Below are 24,653 nucleotides of genomic sequence, written 5' to 3' on the forward strand. Positions count from 1 at the left end.
CAAAGCCCGCCTGTAAAATTTACCCAGAAATCCTTCTTCTGAAACCTAGGGGAGATGTCTTTCCTACGTCAACCGTAGCCTGTAACATATACCCAGAAAGCCTTCATCCATGGAAGGAGAACTATAGACAACGCCATGCATATTCAACCACCCAACATGCAAAAATGGAAAACAGTCCATCAGACTACAAACTCAGTGATAGCAGGATCTAGTATTTAAAAAACAGGCAACCAGCAATGAAGTTTTAGAACAATCCAGCCTTCAAGTTGACTATCGATAAATTTCATGGTGAAGAAAATGCAGCCTTACAACCAAAGCCATCAGTTAACCAACAGCTTCTAATTCTACAGCCATGTAGTCCTTCCAAGAAAAACAGACTACAGATATAAAGCCAATAAAAACCAAAAGAAAGGTACAAACAACGTAATGGGTATAACATAACAGTTTACACAACAGATAATGCATCTGGCAAGGACTCTGGAGCACCACTGCTTCCATTCAGCACGGTAACGTTTCCATCAGAATCCACATCCACAATAACTGAATCACCCTCTTTGATTTCTCTTGCAAGCATCTTCTCAGCCATGCTGTCCTCCAAAAGTCTCATTATGGCTCTCCTCAAAGGCCTTGCACCATAGCTAGGGTTGTACCCTTCTTCAACCACTCTATCTCTAAATCTCTCTGTCACTTGAAGTTCTATCTCTTTTACTTTCAACCTCTCAAATACCTCCTTCAACATTATGTCGGCTATCTCTTTCACCTCCAGTTTTGTGAGTTGCCGGAAAACGATCATCTCATCCAATCTGTTGAGAAATTCTGGCCTAAAATACTGCTTCAATTCCTCTGTTACCAGGCTCTTGATTCGGTTGTAACTGCTATCTTTGTCATCATAATCCATATCAAATCCCATCCGGCGTCCACCCTTCTCAATTACACTGCTCCCAACATTTGATGTCATTATAAGAAGAGTATTCTTGAAGTCAACAGTTCTGCCCTTACTGTCTGTTAACCTTCCATCTTCAAGAATTTGAAGCATCATGTTAAAGACATCAGGATGGGCTTTCTCAATTTCATCAAAGAGAACTACCGTATAAGGACGGCGTCGTACAGCTTCAGTAAGCTGACCACCCTCAGTATAACCTACATAGCCTGGAGGTGAACCAATGAGCTTGGAAACAGTGTGTCTTTCCATGAACTCACTCATATCAAGTCGAATCATTGCTTCCTCAGAGCCAAAGTAGTATGCCGCTAGGGCTTTCGCCAACTCTGACTTCCCTACACCAGTTGGACCGGAAAAGATGAAACTAGCAATTGGGCGGTTGGGGTTCTTTAGGCCAACACGGGCACGGCGAATAGCACGGCTGATGGCTTTGACAGCTTCATCCTGACCAATGATCCGCTTGTGAAGTGTCTCTTCCATCTTGAGAAGGCGGTCAGATTCATCAGAAGATACTTTCTCAACGGGAATGCCAGTCCAGGAGGAGACAATATGCTGAATGTCCACTTCAGTCACTACAGGACCTACATCCCCAGCTTCACTCTCAGCCTTGCTCATCTCCTTGCCTTTGTCTACAAGAGCTGAGATCTGTGCCTTTAGGTCCATCTCACGATCACGTAACTCCCCGGCCTGTCAAAAAATTTGTAAGCTTGAAGTGACAAATGGTCGATCAATCCAGCAAAAGTAAAAAGAGAGAGAGAAACAAAAAACACTTCTTGCAGCGTTATTGACTTGACAGCAGCTAAATTTTTATTATATACAAAATTGCAACAAGCACTTATAACATAGACTTCTATAGTATGGAACAGACAAGCAATTCATAGCCGTTAAAGAAACCTAGTAAAGTGTTTTCAAAAATATCATACTTCCATCCCTTTCATAGAAGCCAGCGTGCATAGCCAACATAAAATGCTTTGGCAAAATGAAAACAGTCCAGTCATGCATTACCTTTTCAAAGTCCTGGCTGCGAACAGCTTCATTTTTCTCTTTGGTTATCTGCCTGAGCTCCTTTTCAAGCTCTCTAGCTTCCTCAGGGAGCTGTAAGCACACAGAACATACAATCCAATCAACTAACATGGAGAAGAAATGACATCTAGGAAGGTTGAAATGATATACGAATTCATACCTGTGCATGACGTAGCCGAACTCGTGAACCAGCTTCATCAATCAAGTCAATTGCCTTATCAGGCAGAAAACGATCACTGAAATGAACAGGTGCACATGTAAATTAAAAGGCTGTTGATATATATCAAAACTAAAAAATGAAACAAATCATTTCACAAAGAGATGAAGCAACATAATGAAGGAATGCCCTTTCAAAATACATATGAATGGCATGCAAAATACTAATCCTTTATCCCAAGTCTTCTGATCTGTTTATACTTTTCAAATATGCTTAGACAAATATACAGAAAACTAAGATTCCCCAAGCCCAGTGATAACACCCAAGCCTAGATGCAGGGTTTGGCCAACATCGAAAGCTACCACCTACCTGATATACTGGTACGAAAGCTTTGCAGCAGATTCTAGTGCTTCATCTGTGTAGCGGAGCTTGTGGTGGATCTCATAGCGTTCCCGCAATCCTTTCAGAATCTGTATAGTTTCATCTACAGATGGTTCCGGTACTTTCACAGGCTGAAATCGTCTTTCCAAGGCTGGGTCCTTCTCGATGTGCTTTCTGTATTCATCTAACGTCGTAGCTCCAATACACTGCCAATGCCAATAATCCAGTATAGCCAGCATTAGTGCACTTATGACTTGCCATTCTTAAACATATTGTGACAGATTCATGTGCAACTCTGAAAACCAAATTATCTAAAATAACAAGACAATGAACATGCTTCAGTTTTGACCTTAAAGAAATCTATCCGAAAAGGAAGAAACAAATTTTCCAACACCAATTATAAATGCTGAAATGCCAAAAAAAAGTCACAGAATAACTCAAACAATCTTGAGGATAACTTTCTTAAGCAGAGACCTAACTGATAGTTTATCAGCAATACCTGTGGAACAGTCAACAGGATCTAGTTTGCTAAAAATTCCGAACTTAAACAGGTGTAGAGGCATATAACAACTATAACAAAAAATGGCCACATGAACCAGAAAACTCGGTTTTCTTTTGTGAAAACAGAATGCCAGATGCAGTAGGCGCACAAGTCTGGAGAGACTTACCTGCAATTCACCTCTAGCAAGAGCTGGTTTTAAAATGTTTGCCGCATCAATTGCTCCTTCTGCTGCCCCAGCTCCAATTAAGGTGTGCACTTCATCAATGAAAAGAATTATTTCATCACTTTGCTTGATTTCCTCCATCAGCTTTTTTAGTCTCTCCTCAAACTCTCCACGGTACTTGGTTCCGGCAACTAGAAGGCCCATATCCAGGGTTATAACCTAAAATACAAACAAAAACATGTTTTTAATTTCTTAAATCATCTTTTGCATTACAAGATAGTTATATCAAATTCTTGCAACTATGTTATCAACTCAAAAAAAGAGAATAAAAAAGTAAATAAGGGCATCAGTCAAATCAATTCATTAACTCAGTCCTGTCACTAACATGGATTCAATAAAATATTCTAGCGGCTAGACTAATCCAGTTAATTACATGATAAGTTCACTCTTCCATCCTATAGAATGATACAACACACTTTGGTTACCATTAAAAAAAATTGAAAAAGAAAATGTGAAGAAATTGGGTATATACTAACTGCAAGATTGGGCACAATTCAAGACTTCACCAAAAAATGGAAGTCTTGAAATTCTGTTAAAATCCACTCTATCATACTAGGCCTTTCCATTCACGTCACCAGCTGAGCTACAATTTACAAGCAGGGTGAATCACATGAAATATTGGGTGGAAGGGGGGGGGGGCATAATAGTTGGCTAAATCACATTCCATATTTGACCTTAGTTACAACTTAAAAGCCAAATGGCACAGACTAAGAGCAAAATAGCATGTTCCTTACAGAATTTTCACCACAAATCCAAATAAGATAAATAGCACCGAGGAAGAAACGACATTTTCTACGCTTACATACTCCACCACCAATCCAAAATCCTCGTATGCATACGAAAATAACACGAGAATAATGTCCAGCAATTCATACCACATCCAACACTAAATAATATTCCAAATCAAATGCAGTACCCAAGCCAATTAGACAGCCAACATGAACGACATGAGACAATACTGTTTATTTTTGACATATTGAACTATTCTATAAACCTAAATGCAAAAAGAAGGAAAAGGAAAATTTATTTTTCTGTTTCTTCAAACAGAAAACATATACCTATCAATCCTTACAGGTTTAAGGCCCCAGTAGAATTCTCAATATTCACAACTTAAATAATTCATACCCACCTTCTTTCCCTCAATTGTTTCGGGAACATCACCACTAGCTATTCGCTGAGCAAGACCCTCAGCTATAGCTGTTTTCCCCACACCAGGTTCTCCAATGAGACAAGGGTTATTCTTAGTGCGCCGGCCCAAAATTTGGACGACACGTTCTATTTGTGGCTGCCTTCCAACAACAGGATCTAATTTACCCTATAAAAAGAAAAAAAAACAAAGTTAAGAGAAAACAGTCCATGTTAAAGTAAACCAGCAGACGAGAGTGTCAAAATACAAATTACCTCTTCTGCCAGTTTCGTCAAATTAGTTCCATATTCCTCAAGTGTTGGCATCTTATTGCTACCACCTCCACCAGGAGTAACACCAACAGCATTTTCATTGCTCTCACCCACCATGCGGATCACCTGCTCACACCAATAAAAGCTCCATTCTTACTTATTCTAGTGTCAATACACTACAAGCGATTCTCATGAAATAATAGCTTAGGTTTTACAAAAATATAAGACAAGGACCTGTCACTTGCCTGTGTGCGTATATTACTAGGATCAGCACCTAGATTCTCAAGAACACGGGCTGCTACACCCTCCCCTTCACGAAGTAGGCCAAGAAGCAAGTGCTCAGATCCAATGTAATTATGACCTGAAAAATAAACAAATGGGATATCAAGCAAATTAGCAACTATTCCACCTGAAATTCATAAATACAACAGCAGACGAATTTTTAAAAAAAAATGAACCAAAATAGCGCAATTTATTTGTTAAATGGGAGTGTGAATTAAACAGAGTTCAGTGATTGCAAACATAATGTAAAGCTAAAATCCTGTTGGACACCAAATCCAAGGTGGGACAAAATGACAACATAAGCACGCAGATCCAGGGAGTAGTTAGCTACTTTCAACTTATATTTAAAGGGTTTAAATCCAAACATTTTAATTGTCCCATTGCAAAAACACTGACAATGTAAGAACTGTTAAGATTAGTTATTTTGTCATTCAATCCAATAAGTTAACTTGTTGGATACGGGTATTTCACATCATTTATACATATTGTAACACTCCCCCTCACAAGTGATCTGAGCAATCCACCGGGCTACAGAAGAGAAGCCCATCTCATTCCTAGAAAATCTATATTTCGCTCTCACATGCACACCCTCACACACTAAAATTAATAAACATTAATTCAGAAACTGAAGTTCCAATATTTTCTGGATCCTATATTTTTTCTAATGGAAAATTTTCTACTAAACGAGCCACCAAAGATGAGATCGTACTTTGTTAGAAAACAGGAAAGTTTTCTAAGAGGTGCAAAAGATGAAAGCAATAAATGTACCAAGTTGGCGGGCCTCCTCCAGAGAGAGTTCTAAAACACGTTTTGCACGAGGAGTGAACGGTATCTCCACAGCAACAAATCCACTTCCTCTCCCAATTATCTTCTCCACTTCTACACGTGCATCCTTAAGATTGATCCCCATAGATTTAAGAACCTTTGCAGCAATGCCAGTGCCTTCACCTATTAGACCCAACAGTATTTGTTCTGTGCCAACAAAATTGTGACCAAGCCGCCTAGCTTCTTCTTGAGCCAGCATAATTACTTTAATTGCTTTCTCTGTGAAACGCTCAAACATTGCTTTCGTAACACATCGGCTAGGCTTTGCGTGCCGAAAATTGATTGACCTGTTCACCTTAGAATGAAAATCCTCGGCAGACCTGGACATATAATCTAAGGAGTTGACACCCCGCAATCCTGAGAAGCCTCTCATTGTCACTCTAGGCACTTGAACAGCGCAGCACATCATTTTGACGCTTCGTAGTTTGCCAGATCCTTGAGATTGGCCAAGCCTCTGTCCAGGAACTAAAGCAGGGACATTTGTTGAATGAACCAGAACTCTTTCCATCATGAAGCAGTCTGCATTGGAATTCAAACATTAGCTACTACATAAAGGAAAAGAGAGAGGAAAAATGTAATTAAAAAATGGATCTGTTACGCTCTATTTACAGGATCACAGCTAAAGATGTGCATCCCATTCATCACAACCTTCAAAATTAGAATGGTTAATCAGTTTTATTCACTGATCAAAGAACCCTCAACAACAGGATGTAGCAGACAAACCAAGCACACGAGAAGAACGCATAAGAGGGATACATCTCTTCTTATTATTTCTGCTGCTGCTACTAGCACCAAAATAATCTTCAAATATATGCAATTGCACTTATATATCTCCTTATTAGCTCCCCATATACAAGCATCTTCAGATTATAAACTGCTGCTTAAGATTGGAAGCTCCAAATTAACTGAATTTAGAAAATCCAGCTACTAATAACAGCCAAAAATTCCAATATTGAATCCAATTTCAAGTATAACTTAGTAAATCATGGAAAATGTAACAGAATCAGATATTACACAACAAACATCAATCCAATTAAGTCAACAAACTTTACCGGTCAACAACAGTGAGTTTGAACTGGCCACACTCGACGGGTCAACAGCACAATCTACAAGTTCCTATCCAAATTCTTTTTTTTTTTAAAAAAAAAGCCCTTATCAGTAAACAAAGGACCTAGAAGAAAGCTCAATCATCCTATCTAAAACGTGCACAATTCACAATTGTTACATCTAACACAATGTACAAGCCGCCACTCAACAGAGCTGTAGAACGGGAGAAACCAAAAACGAAACCCTAGAATGATAAACAACGCAACCAACGGAGACACAAGACCCAACTAAAAATTGTAAGAACAAAAACCCTAAAATATCACAGGCACAGCTGAATCAAACGATAAATCGACACAGAAAAACTTACCGTAAACCGCTAAATCGCAATTTGATTGACAATTAATGGAATATTTAGATAGCTAGCCCAAAGGGTCTTCTTGTTTGTCTGCGCAGTAGAAGAGAGACCCTCTCTTTTATGGTCGGCCAGAGACGAAAGGAAGGATAGATATGTGGCCGTATTACCCCTCTCTCCCAGTCCCAGATATGTGCCATGTAATGGCCCAGTCCGACCCATAGCCACACTGGGGCCTGGGCTATACCTATTTTACTTTGGGTTGGGCTTGTTTTCGTATCCAATAATTAGGCCTTATGTTAATAATATCAAAGGCTTCGGCCCATGATCCATGTGTTCTTTCGTGTATGCTTTCGCTCCAAAAGAAAATTAGAAAGGAATTTTGAAGAAAATATATACAGTAGAGTAGACTGTAGATTAAGGTGGGGTCATGACCTTGAGTTGACAACTGACCAATCATATCGTTGCCATATAATGCCTGGCCAGTTGGCTCAATCTTCTCACGGGGTAACACAAGAAATATTGAAGGCAGCTTTTTCCTTGAATAGCCAAAGCAGAGGCCCCACTGCAAACTTATTTAAGTCTCTTGTCACCATTTTATTTTTTTCTATTTTAGTGTTTGAATTCAAAATTTTAATACACCCTCATATATAGATTCAGTAGGCCCTACTTATTAAGAATCTAGACTTTATGTTACAGATAAGACCTATATTTTTTTAATCGAAAACGACACCGTATAAGTTCACCCGATATTGGGTTAAACTCGGACTTCAAACCCAGGTGCATGATAACTTAGATGAGTAAATATTATTTTTAGCTATTAACAGATAGATCATGTTATAATTTAATTCCTTAATTTTCAAACGTTGAAAATTGGTCATTAATTTTACTGAGTCAGAGTGATGAGTGCTCTGTTTATACACTTATACCATTCTACAACCATTTTGTACTTTGACTAAAATTTACATAAGCTTATTAAGAAAACCAATTTCCATTTAATTGACATCACTTTACCATAAAGAACGAATGAGCTTCAAAAAAAAATTTCCTCAAAAAATTTCACGTATACAAATTTTAATTAAAAACGCTTTTTTAAAAATTTTTTGATATCATATCAACAATTTGATTTACCTAAATGATAAAAAAAAAATATGACTATGGAACGACTTAGTAAAGTCAATGACCAATTTACAACGTATATAAAGGACTGAGTTGTGACATGACTTACTTGTCAATGACTAAAAGTAACATTTGTTGTGCTAAATCAAATAATTATCCACACAATAGCATAAAATAGGTTGATCAATCAAGCATCCAATCACCAAATAAGAAAGTAAATCAAGTAAGAAGTAAAGAGACACGGAATTTACAAGGTTCGGCAAACTTGCCTACGTCCTTGGATGGTAGAGATCTTTTTCACTATGTTAGAGAAGAGAAATCCAAGTGGGGAATCGACCAATACAACAAGATTAAGCTTCTAGAGCTCTCTCTCACTCACAAAGAATGTTTTCTCTCACAAAAGTCGACTCTCAAAGTGTTTGTATGAACGAGGGTAAAAACCCTTACAAAAATTCAAATTTATACTGCAGACTATGTCATCGAAGGCCAATCGATCGGATTCTGCCTCGGGTATGAAATCTAGAATTCTGAGCTCGACGTGCCCGGACACTAAAATAGGTGTCCGGACAATAGTCCTAGATTTGCCTAAAAACTTGCCCTCCAACGGTACTGCTTAACACAACAGCTCTTCAATGCATGAATGAGCCAATAAAACCACAACATTTACTCTAACTCGGATAAAAACTCATCGCATGACCAATGAGGTTATTGCTTTCAATGGAAACGAACTTATGACCCATAGTCCTAAACATGTAAAATCCAAATATAATTATGCTCACTCATGCAGCTCATCAAATCTTAACACAAAAATTATATATTGATAATAGCCGTTGATGTCAGTGGCCATGAATGTAAAGGAAACGGACAGAAGAGAGGAGAAGATAATAGCCGTTGAGGAGGAGGAGAGTGTGTGTGAGTGTGGACAGTGAAGTTAAAGAGTTGATTGGGAAGTAGGTGCGGTGAACTAAAAGTCATCACGAGATACCTGAGAACCTCGTATCATCTACGTAGCTATATCTATACGTATATAAATGGCACAGCAATAATCCATATATTTATAAATATATACATATACATAAATAAATATAGGCTGAAATTTCTTAAAACACCCATATACGTCTAAAACGTAGTCGTTTCATATAACTTCTTAGATATATAATTATCTATATTTTATTGTGCATGATGTCATTGACACGTTGTGTTTTGATCTCTTGCGATGAGGTGAGTCGAGTTCTGAAAATATAGGTTGAAATTTCTTAAACACCCATATACATCTAAAACGTAGTCATTTCATATGACTTTTTAGATATATAATTATCTATATTTTATTGTGCATGATGTCACTGACACGTTAGTTATTCTTATTTTGTAGATGCATAATTAATTAATTATATCTACTAGGTCGTTTAGGAGTACGTTGTGTCTTAATCTCTTGCGATGGGGTGAGTTGAGTTCCAAAAATATGGTGAGGTAATGTGAGTTTCAATGAAACAGGGTATTTGGCACGTCACTAGAAGAATACCATGGCTATATGAAGAGTAAAATTGGATATATTTCACTAATGTCAATCAATTTTTCATATATTTTTTTTTTTAAATATAAATAGAATAATAAAATTGATTGAGGGCAAAATATATAAAAAAAAAAATATTGTTTTGAAGCCGAAAATGACATCAATCACATTGCATAGAGAGTGAAAGCAACTCCCTAGAGCTTCAGTGCAATGTTGTAGTAATGTTTTGCTTGACCAGACACTTTTTGTTCTAACATGGTGCTTTTGATAGGTGCAAACACACTAACAAACGCACGTATAATATACCACGTCACGATACACTAGTTGTTTCTCCCTAATTTGCTTCTATATATAAGTATATATAATTTGATGAAAAAATTGAATCTATAGTTCATTAAAACTAAATACATAAGAAAGATTTGCAACAAGAAGACATGATTGTCTAAATTTACTCAAAACAATCTAAATAGTTTCAATTTTGTTAGAAATATAATTCCACACATATCAACAAATATTGTTCATTATGAACTATAAATTTGCACGAATTTGTTTTCCTGAACCATCTTCATAGTATTAAAATTCAGTTTGTTGTGCAAGAGATATTTGACATTTGCATATATGATATCAGGACTGAATTAACTCAATCACAATGTGAAATTACAAGTCTCGACAAATTTCAAATGAATGAAAACCTTCTTAATCAATTATATATATACAACTATTTTGTGACACTATATATACAGCTAAGATATTTGAAATGAGTTAAAGATACAGACCAATAATTCAATATTTATAGACAATAACATTTATGATCTTTTAAAATTTTATTAAAATTCAATGCGAGTCCAAATTCCCTCCGATCTCCATTCACCTACCCCACATCCACGTGTAGCGATTATGAGTAGGAGGCACCAAATTATGGTTCACCTGTGGTTCAAGGTTGTGTAAGGTCTCGCACCATATAAAGCCAAGGACTGGTGCCGTTGGGATTATTACTGATTAGCGTAACGTTCAAAAGGTTTCTCTGTTCAATAAAATGCTCAAAAAGCTACTGCTCTTTTTCTTCTGCAACGTCGTCTTCTTCCTCTCTCTCTCCAACTCCCCTTTCTTTAACGCCCAGTTTGCTAATTTCCGGCTATAACTTTTTAACAACTTCTCGTTGTTGTTGCTTCTCTCATTTTCCATCACTTTCCTGAGAAAACCCACCAGAAAAGGGAGTGAGAAACAGAGATGTTGAATAGATTGAATGGTGCTGTTTGGTTGGATGGAAATGAAGCTAACCAAGAGGCGCCATCGTGGAGTAGAAACCATATTCCGACTGTCAACAACAACTATGGTGTGACAGAGAGCAGAGACGAGATGGGTTCTCTTGGTAGTTTCAAATCTATGATGGAAGTCCAAGATCATGAGTGGTTTATGAATGGCAATAATGATATTCAGAACCATCAAGATACTAGAGAAATTGCATTTCCATCGAATCTAGGTGAGCCAGAGAATTTATTCCTACCCCCTATTTCCTCTTCGTCGTCTTGTTCACCATCCACGAACCCGGTCTTCCATACTCTAGACCCATCTCAGTTATCTTTCTTTATGCCACAAAAAACCTCCCTATCTTCGCTACTGAACGTAGAGCCTGACAACCAGCTGGAAAGCGGATTTGATTTTGGTGAAACTGGTTTTCTTGAAAACCAAGTAACAACAAACAACTCTGCATTTCTAAGCAGGGAAAATGGGATTTCGGGAAGCTACAATGATTTGAGCACCAACAACAATCAGATCGGCAATCCTATTTTATGCGCTGATCCTCAATTCACTTGTATTCGTAGACTTCAATCGCCAGAAAACGGAGCTGGATTTGGTGGGTTTCGGGGTTTTGAGGAGAATTCCGGTAATAATACTCCGTTTCTTAATAGGTCTAAGATGTTGAGGCCCCTAGAAACTTTACCTTCAGTGGGTGCACAACCCACGCTTTTCCAGAAAAGAGCGGCTCTAAGGATGAACTTGGTGGATAATAGGGGCAGGATGGGGGTTTTAGGTGGGGTTGACGGAGATAAGGGAAAGAACGAAGTGAGTGAAGACGGTGAGAATAAGAGAAAACTGAGTAGTGGAGATGATTTCGAGGAAGTGAGCATTGATAGGTCGGGTTTAAATTATGATTCAGATGATTTCACAGAGAATAATAGAATGGAGGAGATGGGAAAGAATGGTGGGACTAGTTCGAATGCAAATAGTACGGTTACAGGTGGTGGTGGTGGTGGGACTGGTGCTAATCAGAAGGGAAAGAAGAAGGGGCTTCCCGCCAAGAATTTGATGGCAGAGAGACGCCGCCGGAAGAAGCTCAATGATAGGCTCTACTTGCTGCGGTCCGTTGTACCTCGGATTAGCAAAGTAAGAATTTATCTCCCACTGTTTTTTCTCGTGATTGCAAGTATGAATTGCTGCCATTCTCTCCCCTTTCCTTCACCCCTTTGAATTTCGCATTTCTCCCTTTCGCTTTTCATCTACAATATATTGTTGAATGTGATGTTGAGACATCAGACAAGAAGTTAAACTGCATTTTACTTCAGCTTGATAGCCATCATTGTCTTTATTGAACTCCAGTTCTTAGCTTTACAGCAGCATGAATGATTATCTTCAAGCTCAAATTGACTTCTGAATATGGGATAGGCTGTGAACCAAGATTAGAAGAGCAAGAAATTCATTGAGTCAAATATGCTCAATTTAAGAACACACAATTAGACCTATCTTTGATTTACTACATTGCCTTCAGTCTTTGAATTCAGCATATATGAGGCCTTGGCTGCTGAAGGCAAGGCTAGTAAAATGTAGAGAGCTGCTTTTTGGATCATTAAGTCTTGTTTCTCATGCTTTAATTAAGATTATTTGATTTTTCATTTCCTCATCTTGTTATGCTAGATGGATAGGGCATCAATTCTTGGGGATGCAATTGACTACTTGAAGGAACTACTGAACAGAATCGATGAACTCAATAAAGAACTTGAGTCAACTCCTCCTGGATCTTCAATGACAACTAGCACAAGCTTTCACCCTTTGACACCCACTCAAACAACCCTGCCTGGCCGTATCAGGAATGAACTTTGCTCTAGCTCACTGCCAAGTCCAAATGGTCAAGCTGCAAGGGTAATATCGTTTCTTTGCCAACAAATATGATTCTTTTACTACTATTTGAGTCCTAGATTATTTCTTGGATCTTGCGCATATTTTGCTTGTTCAAGGAGATCATCCCCATTTTAGTGCTTAGAATGCATCAATTCAGATGGATTGATCTGCATATTGAGATCTTTATGTATGGTCTCCGCGACAGACCTAGTTAATGATTCAAAAGAACAACTCCTTGATACAATTTTAGTTTTTCTTTCCTTTATAAATAGGTTGAAGTACGAGCAAGGGAGGGAAGGGCTGTAAACATCCATATGTTTTGTGGCCGAAGACCTGGTCTTTTGCTCTCCACAATGAGGGCTTTGGATGGTATGGGGCTGGACATCCAGCAAGCCGTGATCAGCTGTTTCAATGGTTTTGTGATGGACATCTTCCGTGCTGAGGTACAAGTTTTTTCGTTTCTCCCATCGTTGAATTTCCAAACTTCTCTTACAGTTCAGTGATTATAAAATTGTGGACTGCAACCAACTAGCTAACTCCTGACAAAACTGAACGGAAAGTGCGGTTTTTTCTTAACCCAATGGATCTGGTTAATCTAATGTGTAACCAGGACTGGGAAATTTGTACTGTATAATCTTTGACATTGTAATCAACTTGGTTGTAGTAAGCGATTTTTGAATTTTGACTTCTCAGTTTGAAGGTGCAGAAAATGCAATAAGGAAGAAAAAAGTTTTCATGTTATTTCCAGGATTTATATGTTGAAAGAACTGTATCATTGTGTCATGCATTTGGGTACTGTACTGATGATGTTTCTTACAATTTTCAGCAATGTAGAGAGGGTCAGGAAGTCCTTCCGGAGCAAATTAGGGCGGTTCTTATGGATTCTGCTGGCATCCATGGAGTGATGTAGTTCTTAACCAACTTCTTAGAAGACGATTGGAAACTGTTGTTTGTCAGATCAGATCTTGAATGCAATTTTCAAACAAAAATCTTTTGAAGAGCTGAAGTTTCTATATTTTGCTAGTCTGTTGCCAATATCCTTGATGACAAAGGACCTCTCTTCTGCTTCTTTTGTTTTTGTAAACATTGGGTGATTGCTGAACTATTTTTGCGATTTATTTTTCAATGAAGTTGATATTTTACCAAATACATTCATGACGTCCTTATGTGGGAATGTATTGATTTCTCATATATTAGCCGCTGCCTGCAATCTCAGAATTTATGTGCGAACAGTCATAAAAGTTGAATCCTTATCACGGTCGTGTGGAGGGATTTATCAAGGCTGTGTGGAGGGATTTAAGCGCTCCGCAATTCCTTAAAATCTATAAAATTACCTTTGAATGGGTGATTCGAGTTTAGAATGGTGGGTGGGTGATCCGTTCTCCATATACCCTGCATTTCTAAAATACGAGTTGGAATTTGGAATGCATTCCCTCCATTGACTGGCTGAGGCCCATCCAGTTATTCCATGGGCTTATATTCACTCAAACTTACTCGTATAGCAAAGTCCAGACAGACGAACGTAGTAAGCTTGGGAAGCATAGAGGGAAACAAATCTCACACTTCCAACGCCAATGTATGATATGTAGCCTGATAGAACTATACTCATATAGTGGATGAGATGGCAAAAATAAAACACGTTATCCCCACCCCATATGCCCAAGTTCCGCAAACACTTGGTCACACATTTGCAATCTGAATTCATGCAATAACGTAACGTAGGGTACAATATGATTTCCCACAAGCACGTCACAAGAATCAGTAGAAAGTAGGGTAACAGGTCCATGTGCAGACCATGCCTCCAAGACACATTTTCCTACCAGACAGACGAGACGACCATAAGCTTTTCAGTATATTGACATATAGAATAAGAGGCAGGAAGACTCAACTCCCAGCATAAATGCCAAGGAAGATGAAACTATGGAAAAACAACATAATTAGACCACCTCTTTAACCAAGAACCTATCGGATAATGTATTAAATTACTTACAACGTTGGAGAATGGGTGTCTAAAGACAGCTATGTACAAGGCGTGGATTCCTTTGAGAAACAAGGCCCCCCATGTCTTGTAAAACATATATGGATACATATGTATATATATATACTCCAAAACTGGATATATGATCCGTGATATCTAATATCTGATATCCAAGAAAACAAAACACACCATCTAAACAAGAGTCGTCAAATCTTCACCATTATTTGATATTTCACAACCGATGATCAGAGCCTTGAAGCCTCCACCAAAAGCCTAGCATATAGAAGAGCGCAATCATATCATCCTCTGCACCAAATGCAGGAGAATTGCGACAGGAACGCCTAACACCACCATAAGTTGCAACCCATTCCATCCCTTAGGCCATAGTACACAACTAACATAACAGACAATACAACTATAATTTTACCCAAGTACCTATCGACGCCAAACTTCATGATTGTTGGGGGTCGATGCTGAAGGAATGGGCACATGTTTTGCATCCTTCCCATCCCCACCATCCATGGGTGATATACTTTCCTCAATCTTTGAATTCAAGGTCCCTGGATTCATCTTCTGGACCTCCTCCCTGGTGTAGATGAAAATCTTGCGAACCATGTCACAAAACTCCCTGATTCAAACACAAGAAGCAACTCAATGTCAAAAGGATACATCCAAGAAGCAAAATCAAGATATGCCTGACCGCATGCAAAAAAAAAAGAGACATTCAATTCAATGCACTATTCTTACTGCCACGGATCATCTCCAACAAGCATCATATCACCCTCATCATCTGTATAGACAATCAACCAATTCTTCTTGGGAGCCATCAATTCACCACCAAATTCAAACAACATGTCCAATTCCGCTATCAGTTCATCGTAGCTGTTAAACTTAGTAAGATCCACAGACCTACCAAGAGCAATCCCCTGTTTGTGGACCTGAAATCATCAAAAGTGGTTTAGTCTCTCAAATGACTGATATCTAAAATATTAAGACAATTTACACACTAGCAATAAACCTTAGTACAACTTCTGGTTGAACCACATTGTGATTTGCCTTGAGTATCCCTCGTATGTTGATGAGAAGTCTTGAGTGGCTTTTCCAGCTCATTATCATCCGCCACTTTTGAACTCTTTGATTGTTCAGACTTCTGACCAGCTTCAAACGAACAAAGCTGGTGATTAGCATGCTGGCCAGCCAGCTCATTCATTTTCCTTTGAGATGCTGCTGGATCTTTTGTGACGGGATTGCTGACAAGGGGAATACCAAAAAGCTTGCAATTCCCATCTTTGGATTTCACAGCAACACTTTCTTGTAGACACATATGTTTTGGCATTAGCCCTTTCGAAGGACCAAGATTCTCAAACTGAGATGGCAGAGGCGGTGGCATCAACCAGTTTCCATTGGAATGTTCCACTCTATGCCCATGAAGCATGGGATACTCACTCAATCCACCATATCTTACACTTCCTTGTGCTTGATATGGTACATCACCAACACTTGCAGGAGCTTTATTGTTGGAGTCTGCCAACTTAAGAGAGAGACCAGTGGACATTAAAGACCATGGTCCAGCAATCAAGTTAAGCTTGCCATCCTGAGAATGTTTTCTTATTGAATTACTAGCTCCTGAAGTTCGATCAACAAAGGGAGCACAGAACCCATGAGAGGAACCCGCATTCGCCCCAAAGCCTGACAGCAGGTCTGTGTAAGTTGGTTCATGCCTCACTGAGGGTGTCCAATTTTCCGATCCATATCTTCTGGCAGTGGAAACCACATCAACCTTCTCATTATCTAGTGAAGGGGGCCACATAAATGATTTATCAGCAGTATTAGATTCATTGCTCTCGGCATAATTGCCTCTCAAGGTCGAGAATTCTTGACCTTGCAAGACCCTCGAAAACTCATTAGCTGGTGAAGGGTCTATGGTCACCTTAGAGGAACCTGATCAATTTACAAAGCTCAAGAACATTCAGAACCTCATGAGACCTTAATAAATGAACAGAAACCTAGATAAAGATAAACCAGATATATTATACAAATTACATTACACATGATTACCTTCCCTAGTAAGAACAGAGGAGTCGGTCGATGATGGCACCATATTCAATCGAGGCCTTTTTGGCCGTGGCATTGGGACAGGATTCAGAGCAGGAGGAGCTAAAGCAGGTTCTATTTTCCAAGGTGAGACTCGCTCTGGCCGAGGTATGGTCGAAGTCTCATCCCATCTCACCTAGAGGCAGTTAAAAGGATTCTTTAAGGCTATTATACAAGCAGTAATACTCCATCCCATTGAGTCTACAATACTACCTTGAGGCTTCTCCATTGGGAGTCCTGCCATCTTTTGGGATCAGCATCTTCAGTTCCAACTATAGTGCCAGTAAACCTAAGAACATACAATTAAGCAACAAAATAAATCAAAATGTCTGACATGGCGAAAAAAAACTGCCACTGGAACAGTAGGCATGTTCTGTTAGAGATTTGGCAAAGCATAATAGCATGCAAATGATAACATAGCAATTGAAACAAATATAATTAACAAACATTTTCCGAAACTTTAATAAAAATGACATGGAACAGGATGTGCAACCATAACATGCAAGTCATACCTCTGCTCAGGAGCTTCCTCTCCTTCAAACCTCATTTTAAACCTCATCCCAATGGAATAGTTGCTCTTGACAGACTCCATATACTGATCAAATGGAACAATGAACTCTGCTGGACTTGTCCTGCAACAAAACAATCACGGCAGAAGGAGGTTCAAAATCTTTCCTTTCTCCAATGAGAGTTGTGGTGGCTAGGTAGGTGAAGCCAACAAGTTCTTAGACTTTGTTTCAACTATAAGAACCTCTCCAATAATGACAAAAATTCATAATTATCCTTCTTCAAAAAGTTAAAATATCCCCCCAAGTAAAACTCAGACAGCAACTCTGTGAAAAAAAACAAACATTAAAAGTGATAGAAAGCACAAGACCACAAACCTTGGCTTGTAATAAACAGTAAAAATGGTTCCAGTTAAGATAGCATGCCATGCAGTAGCAAGCACACCAAGATGCATGCTATGACTGGATATAACAGACGATGAAACATTGCCCTGCTGTCTCATTGCTCGTCTAACACCCACGCGAAGCTCCCCATTCTCCCCTCTACAAGTCCAGTCACATATCAGTTCCATATAATAGTCTCATTTCAGATACAAATTAAATTAATTTCTTAAAGTTGTACAAAGGCAACAAACCTTAGAAATATGAAGGCATCTCCGGCAACAAGCCTTTTGGAGCTAACAAATACACTCCAGCCACTTTGAAGCAGGTGCCGCCGTGGTTGACCTGGCATTCACATCATCATTTAGATTAAAAACAGGAGGTAGGTATACCACAAGAAACCCAAATAATTACACAACCAATCAAGACAAACCAAATCTCAAAAATTGAGCATATTGTCTGAGTTGAGCAATGAGCAAAGCCCAAAAATAATAACCATAGCCGCAGAAGTGACATTGGTCTCCTCCAGAACAATGGCGGAGGCAACATAAAGGCCTCTGAATTGAAAACTCAAAATGGACATCAAGTTGATTGTTCCAGCATATGATAATTACCACGAAAGATGTGTCGAAATCGCCATTCATTTCCATGCAAATCCCTGGCAACCAATTCTTGGGTTGGAGGCTGCCGTGACATGTCCTGTAGGTTAACAAGTGAGAAAAACACGTCTCAGCATCTCATCATGAAAAGATAATTAACAAGATGGCACATGACAAACAGACCAGAGGGGGTAGGCATTCATCAGCATGTCGCCTAAGCACAGAAAATCCACCATGTGTGCTGGTATCAGAAGCTGTCAGAGTTTTACAGAATGAATGAACATGAAATCTTGGTGGCGGAGCTGGTGGTGGCTCCTTCTTAACGGCATTCTCATCTTGCTGGCATCATTGGAAAATGGAGAAAGACCATCATTATTGAAACACCAACCCAACAAGCTCACATAACATGCACAAATTCAATAAAACGGAACAAAAAGGCATACATTAGGCTCAGGGAGCAAAGTCACTTGGGCATACACCTCATCTGTTTCTTGTTCAGCCTGCACTAGACAACATATGCCGTTGAGAAAAGAAAGAACAACTGTGCTACGAACACGTTTACAGCAAACAAAAAATCGATAAAAGCTTAAAACCCAAATTCCAAGGACAATTAGGAACTACATCATACCTTCAACTGGACGTTCATCACACGACAAAGGATCTTCGATGGAAGATCATAGAGAGGCATCTGCTGGTCCGCGACCTGATTTGTGGATGCCTCCACCTGATACACCAAGAACGATCGAATTATGTATACCAAATCAAGAAACAGCAAGTGGCAGAAGGCACAAACCCTATTAAAGAGCATGCAAACTAGCTGTGTACCAAAAGCACAATACAACCGAGCTTTTTGCAAAGAGGGACAGCGAAAATACATTTTTCATGGTAATGGACAGAAAAAAGGACCTAAGAAGATATTATAGATGTGGAAAATCATCACAAATTCTAGCAACAAAACCTGCTCGATGTGTCCTTGAGGAAAGTAGAAGACACGTTCTCCTTCACGAGGAACGGTGACCAAAGGACCCGCACAAGCATGCCATAGCTCCCTGTACAACGCGGTCTCGGGGTCTACAACTACAAGCACAAACCAAAAAACCTCAGCTAAGAAAATGCTGGGAAGAAATCATGGCAGGTACCGTCCGTCTAGAAGACATAAGAAACGGAACAATATCCTCCGGAACTTACCTTTACCGGCGGCGCCAGAATGTGTTGAATGACTTTTCTGCCCTTCCATAGCGTTGGGCTCGCTGTATCCGGAAGAAAAACTCTCTGCCCTTTCCTTGGTCGAAATCTCTGAAGAAGGCATTCTCTCTCTACTTTCAATTCAGATCTCTCATTTACTACACCTCTACAAATGTTCTCTCACTCTCACACCACGAAATTCAACACTTCAATCAACCATCACCAATTTCACAATTTCCCTGTCTCTCTCTCGAAACTTAATCAAAAGCAAACAAAAAAAACACCAATATCAGTCACAAATCTCCCCCGCTCTCACTCTATGCTTGCCGTTCTCTCCGAACTCGATCAAAACCCCTTCAATTCACAAGAGCTGCTTTGTCTCTCTGAATTCACCACCAATTTTTTCAATTTAACCATCAATCTGGTCCTCTCTGTCTCTATAATGTCTCCGTACACCCCTCTGCAGGCACCACAGACTTTCTCCTTCTTTGGCCAACAATTGCAGCTTGCAAGCGCCAGAGCTGGTACAGTCCTCTCAGTTTCTTTTTCTCTCTCCTTCTCACCCTCTCTAGCTCTTGAGAATTTGAGACTTACTTAACCAGAGTGGTCAAAACTGCGTGCAATCATTTCAACCGCGGTCAATTTCTAACCACTCTAGCAACCGCCACACATCCGTTGGCTCGGCCTTTTCCCTCCAGTTTCTACCGGGAATAGCCGGTGGACTCATGAGGACCAAATAAGAGCATCCAGATGCACCAAATATCCAGCACTTCAAAATCATTCTCTCTCTTCTCATCTATCCTACGTGGCACAATTTAATTGGATGAGTGAATCCCACAATATACATTATTCATCAACGCTCCATACATTCCAACACTTCATACTCACTTTCTCTATTTTCTCTCTCTTCCTTTTTATCATCTCTCTCTTCTTTTTCATATCTCTCTCTTCTTTTCATCTTCTCTTTCTTCCTTTTTATCATCTCTCTCTTCCTTTTCATCACCTCTCTCTTCACTATTCATCACCTCTCTCTTCACTATTCATCAACTATATACATACTCCAACTCTCAAGTATCCTTTTTCCACAACTAAATTTTCAAGTGTAATTTTTCACCCATTATGTGTATGTAGCACTATATTTATCAAAAAAGTAACATTTCAAGTACTTGAAATACACTCCATTATACCCATTGTGAACATCTAACACTTAACTTATCAAGAAAGTATCATCTCAAGTATTTCAAATTCTTCCCATTGTGGATGCTCTAAAAGCGACCAAGATCAGCGTTAATAAATTCCACATATAGTAAGGCGGCTTTGGAGAGAGAAGAAACAAACGGCCTCATTGACGTCGTAACGTAGGTGTCGAGATATAATTGGATTAGCATGTAACGACGTTTGTCCTACCGTTAGTGGGGAAGTTGTTCTGTTTTTATGGGGAAGTGGCTTTGTCGTGCTATTAACGGGCAGGTTTGGATGGATGTGAGAAGGGGTTCTAGACCCATCCTCGGCGCACGCTAACCATGGTTACTCACTTTTAAAAATCTTTTTCCCAACCCGTTCCGCCAAGAGCTTTCGTGCGCCTGGATGGTAGGGAACCAAGTTTCTTATCGTTGATTTCTCGCGCGTGATATTAACGTATGCTTTTCGTACATTGTTTAGGCTGTGTTTGGCTGGAAGAAACAAAAGCAGGCTTCTCTAGTGTAAATTGAATCATTTATTAAATAATAACTTATTTAGGCTTCCCTATTTTAATCACAAAGTATAAAAGTACAATCATTTAGGCTAAAATAATCCCAAAAGAAGTAAATCTAGGTTAAGTGAGTAATTGAATCTACTCTAAGCGAGGAGTGGAGGTTCGAACTTGGATTACAACCCAATTTGAATCTATGTCTTAATCATCTTGACTGAAACTTTATTGACCTTAAATCATTCAATTTGTAACCGATAATTCTCTAACCCAACATGTCCATCAAATTACTAAGTCAGCTCTAAATTGGGGTCGTTAACCCAATCCGCGTTGACAACAATTTAGATCATATCGAAACCATCACCATCCCAACCAAAACTTTGTTGTTCTTAAATCATTAGTTGTTAAATACTAAAGATACATCCTTGCAAATATTTGTAAAATTACGTGACATAAATCCAATGGATTGACTAGTTTACAAACAAGCCTAGACCCTCAAGTCCTCCATAATATCTTTCTTTGTAAACCAAAATACTCAATTCTTTTGAACTTTTGAGGTTATTGCATGTAAGATTCGTCCTTTATTAAAGAATCCTCCCAAAACATTTGGCATAACTCTAGCAAATGGTCAAAATTAGTGCAAGACAAAACTTAAGTTGGATTTAAAATCTCGCGATATATCAAATCAGCAAAAGTAGGTGAGAAAATGGAGAGCAAGTGAGGAGTAGGCGCAAAAGAGGGAGTGGGAAGCGCAGGAGGGGGTCAGTGGAGTAGAACCCACGTGTATTGTCCATAAGCATTTGTGCATATGATCTAAAGCAACAAAATGCTGGAATCTTTGTCCGGAAATCTTTTTTCCATTTTACCCTCCACAGCAAAACCAATAACACAAACAACACCCTCCATACAAAACCAAACAAAAACTGACACCCCGCACTTAGGATGACAAAATTATATCGGGTCTGAATAATAGAATTTATCCGAACCCATATTAAATTGAGTTTTAATATAAATTATATGTTTGAAATATGAGTTCGAATACATAAACGTTGTCCAAATAAATATTTGAAATCCAATTCAAGTTATGGTCCGGATATGTAAATATTTTCGTAAACACGTGTTATTTTCAAATCTGAAACCAATTTTTCCCCATACCCCGCACTCCATTTTTTTTTTTTATCTCCACTCACTTTTTGGGTAAAAAAATATCTGTTAATTTTTTGGCCAAACAAATGTTCAAGATTTCATCATGTTGTTCCTACCTTTACGAGTAAAAATGGATTAGATTTTCTGTAGGGGATTGCACCATCTCATTTGTTTACATTGCTAGAAGCCTATAACACATAGGCAGCTACGGATATTTAATGTCAATAGAAGTTTAATCGATCTAATAGATTAATGAATGACCCACTTAGAAAACTAGGGGAAGCTATTTTTGGGCAAACCTAAGTTGCCTATTGGATTGTCATTGTACTTCAATTTAGTCATATGAATGAGTTGTCTCCATTAACTACCATGCACTTTCTTCATCCTTTCTCCTATTGGTAGACCGTCTTTAATAAACCACAAGAAAGAAACAGGGGGGTGAGCTCAAATAATGCTAAATAATGTTATAATTCGAAGAAATCGCCATGAAAAATGAAAGAATCAGGTGAGGAACTGGTTTGATCCAATCCAAATTATAGAGATATTATCCACTTGGGATCTTAAAGATCGTTCGGTTTTATCCTTAAAAAGATCATCTACAATTGAGAGGAGTTAGGCTAAAACTTATAAATCACATAGTTGGCACTTTCCTAACCAATTTGAAACATTTATAAATTTATAACAAATATAAACAATATTAACATATTTGTGGATGAAAAAAATGACTCATGCCAAATCAACATAACAAATGGCAAGAAAGTTACGTATTGCACCTTCCAAGAAGTCGTGGTAAGAATAAAAGTTGGGAGAAGATAACTCTCAACTTCCAATAAATATCTAAAGCTAACGTCCAACGATCTTCAAACGTTAGGAGATTGAGATCAAGAGATTTGATCCTACTATGACACTCTAGGGACGATAATATCAAATGCCTTTATCTCCTCACCCTGTCAACCTCTATATAAAAGAGGATAAGGTCGAGGAGCCTAGGTACGTCACACAATTTCTCTAATTCACACATGACAATGTGCAATCACTAACATTATAAAAACTCCCTGAGATTGACACTGACTTAAGAATCGGAGTATTCCCGGGCCACGAATAACCACCCTCTCTCTTTGTTCTTGTAGGATTCATGAAGGTTTGTCGCTACGTCAACCCTCTCAGCAACTAACGTGTTGATCATCCGATTTTTGCATCCACAATCTTAAATAAAACAATAATAAGTAAAGAAGAATAATAATGTGATGCCAATATTGTGAAAGCAAATCAAATCCTCACATTCAAAGATTATATATACATATGCGGTAACACTTTCACTCTTGATTTCGATGGATACAAGGTGTGTGGACAAAATCAGAGATTGAAACGACCTTTCAAGATCCCTCCTTTTCCATTTCTAGAAGGGTAATTTAATAATTAAAAAATTAATCAATCTTCATACCAAATCTTGCTGTCGTCCACTCGTGTGCATTTTTTGTCCAAGTTGTTTACATTAATTTCACCAAATATTTTGGGAAAGTGTATTCTAGATTCAAGTTGTCTTGTCAATGGTAGACTTTGTAATCTCACTTAAAAAAAATACGAAATTTAGGGCTCTGTTTGAATGAGAGTATAAGACTCCATATAGTATAAAATACTCGGGATAGTATAACTTTATAAAGTGATTCTTATACAATGCATGCCGTATAATATTAAAACTAGAAATTAATAATTAAAAAAAATGAAACTAGTTTCACAAAGGGGAGATTGATAACCTATCACAAGTGATACAAGTGCAACTCACTAATATAAACCAATTCGTTTTAGGTCAAAATCTACAAGATTATTATGAGTCATATTATTATTAATATTAGTTTTTTTTTTTTACGTTTTGATAGTATTCTAACCTTAACCTATTTAAAATCCTAAAAAAATAACTATCATTATGTAAAGCTAGTTAAGGATGAATTATCCCACCGAAAGTACATCATAATTTTGAATTCAGATAGTGTGAGTCGGATGAATGATTAGTTACCTTCCACTATAAAACTTTTACATCAACAAGTGCTCCACAACCGCAAACCATGAAGGGAAAACGACTTGTATTATTGGAAAGAATATCGTGAAAACAAACTTGTTTGACGGATTTTTTTTTTGTCGTAAGTTACATATTTATTGGTGATATTCAAATATTCACACTCCCAACCCAC

At 38.4% G+C, this 24,653-nt stretch overlaps 3 protein-coding genes across 6 annotated transcripts; 1 reads left to right on the plus strand and 2 right to left on the minus strand.

Moving 5' to 3' along the window:
- Window positions 1–192: 192 nt before the first annotated feature.
- LOC119986008 (ATP-dependent Clp protease ATP-binding subunit ClpA homolog CD4B, chloroplastic) lies at window positions 193–7,302 on the minus strand. Of its 3 annotated transcripts, none has more exons than XM_038830528.1 (10): window positions 7,146–7,302; window positions 5,675–6,250; window positions 4,870–4,985; window positions 4,628–4,750; window positions 4,356–4,541; window positions 3,170–3,385; window positions 2,490–2,707; window positions 2,124–2,199; window positions 1,946–2,035; window positions 193–1,627 (listed from the first exon to the last, which is right to left on the minus strand). In XM_038830528.1, the coding sequence occupies exons 2-10, from the start codon at window positions 6,240–6,242 to the stop codon at window positions 446–448; spliced, it is 2,775 nt and encodes a 924-aa protein (XP_038686456.1). In that variant the 5' UTR covers window positions 6,243–6,250; window positions 7,146–7,302; the 3' UTR covers window positions 193–445. The 3 variants fall into 3 exon arrangements, with proteins under 3 accessions (XP_038686456.1, XP_038686459.1, XP_038686457.1); XM_038830531.1 differs by lacking the exon at window positions 7,146–7,302 and adding an exon at window positions 6,784–6,832 and having other exon boundaries at window positions 446–1,627; XM_038830529.1 differs by lacking the exon at window positions 7,146–7,302 and adding an exon at window positions 6,341–6,360 and having other exon boundaries at window positions 446–1,627.
- A 3,438-nt stretch (window positions 7,303–10,740) lies between these two features.
- Window positions 10,741–14,964, plus strand: LOC119986011 (transcription factor ICE1-like). The gene is made up of 4 exons (XM_038830536.1): window positions 10,741–12,150; window positions 12,679–12,903; window positions 13,155–13,325; window positions 13,709–14,964. Exons 1-4 carry the CDS (start codon window positions 10,993–10,995, stop codon window positions 13,790–13,792), a joined length of 1,638 nt encoding a protein of 545 aa, XP_038686464.1. The 5' UTR covers window positions 10,741–10,992; the 3' UTR covers window positions 13,793–14,964.
- On the minus strand, window positions 14,832–20,218 carry LOC119986009 (auxin response factor 2-like). 2 transcript variants are annotated; one of them, XM_038830532.1, is made up of 15 exons: window positions 19,629–20,215; window positions 19,399–19,517; window positions 19,069–19,164; window positions 18,884–18,940; window positions 18,624–18,779; window positions 18,456–18,540; window positions 18,096–18,186; window positions 17,839–18,003; window positions 17,467–17,586; window positions 17,168–17,243; window positions 16,919–17,090; window positions 15,879–16,801; window positions 15,608–15,798; window positions 15,296–15,488; window positions 14,832–15,201 (listed from the first exon to the last, which is right to left on the minus strand). In XM_038830532.1, exons 1-14 carry the CDS (start codon window positions 19,747–19,749, stop codon window positions 15,296–15,298), a joined length of 2,565 nt encoding a protein of 854 aa, XP_038686460.1. In that variant the 5' UTR covers window positions 19,750–20,215; the 3' UTR covers window positions 14,832–15,201. The 2 variants fall into 2 exon arrangements, with proteins under 2 accessions (XP_038686460.1, XP_038686461.1); XM_038830533.1 differs by lacking the exon at window positions 14,832–15,201 and having other exon boundaries at window positions 15,347–15,488; window positions 15,583–15,798; window positions 19,629–20,218.
- Window positions 20,219–24,653: the final 4,435 nt, after the last annotated feature.

This window comes from Tripterygium wilfordii, chromosome 19 (assembly GCF_013401445.1).
Source record: "Tripterygium wilfordii isolate XIE 37 chromosome 19, ASM1340144v1, whole genome shotgun sequence".
NCBI classification, from domain to species: Eukaryota; Viridiplantae; Streptophyta; class Magnoliopsida; order Celastrales; family Celastraceae; genus Tripterygium; species Tripterygium wilfordii.

Bases quoted from the DNA above. Each gene is read 5' to 3' on its own strand.
- LOC119986008 (XM_038830528.1), bottom strand. From the start codon at position 6,242: ATGATGGAAAGAGTTCTGGTTCATTCAACAAATGTCCCTGCTTTAGTT. The intron at 4,986-5,674 runs GTACATTTATTG...TTTATTTTTCAG, and splicing joins GGAGGAGGCCCGCCAACTTG to GTCATAATTACATTGGATCT. The intron at 2,036-2,123 runs GTATGAATTCGT...GTGTGCTTACAG, and splicing joins TTCGGCTACGTCATGCACAG to CTCCCTGAGGAAGCTAGAGA.
- LOC119986009 (XM_038830532.1), bottom strand. From the start codon at position 19,749: ATGCCTTCTTCAGAGATTTCGACCAAGGAAAGGGCAGAGAGTTTTTCT. The intron at 18,780-18,883 runs GTATGCCTTTTT...CAATGATGCCAG, and splicing joins CTTTGCTCCCTGAGCCTAAT to CAAGATGAGAATGCCGTTAA. The intron at 15,799-15,878 runs GTTTATTGCTAG...TGATGATTTCAG, and splicing joins CAACCAGAAGTTGTACTAAG to GTCCACAAACAGGGGATTGC.
- LOC119986011 (XM_038830536.1), top strand. From the start codon at position 10,993: ATGTTGAATAGATTGAATGGTGCTGTTTGGTTGGATGGAAATGAAGCT. The intron at 12,904-13,154 runs GTAATATCGTTT...CTTTATAAATAG, and splicing joins CAAATGGTCAAGCTGCAAGG to GTTGAAGTACGAGCAAGGGA. The intron at 13,326-13,708 runs GTACAAGTTTTT...TACAATTTTCAG, and splicing joins TGGACATCTTCCGTGCTGAG to CAATGTAGAGAGGGTCAGGA.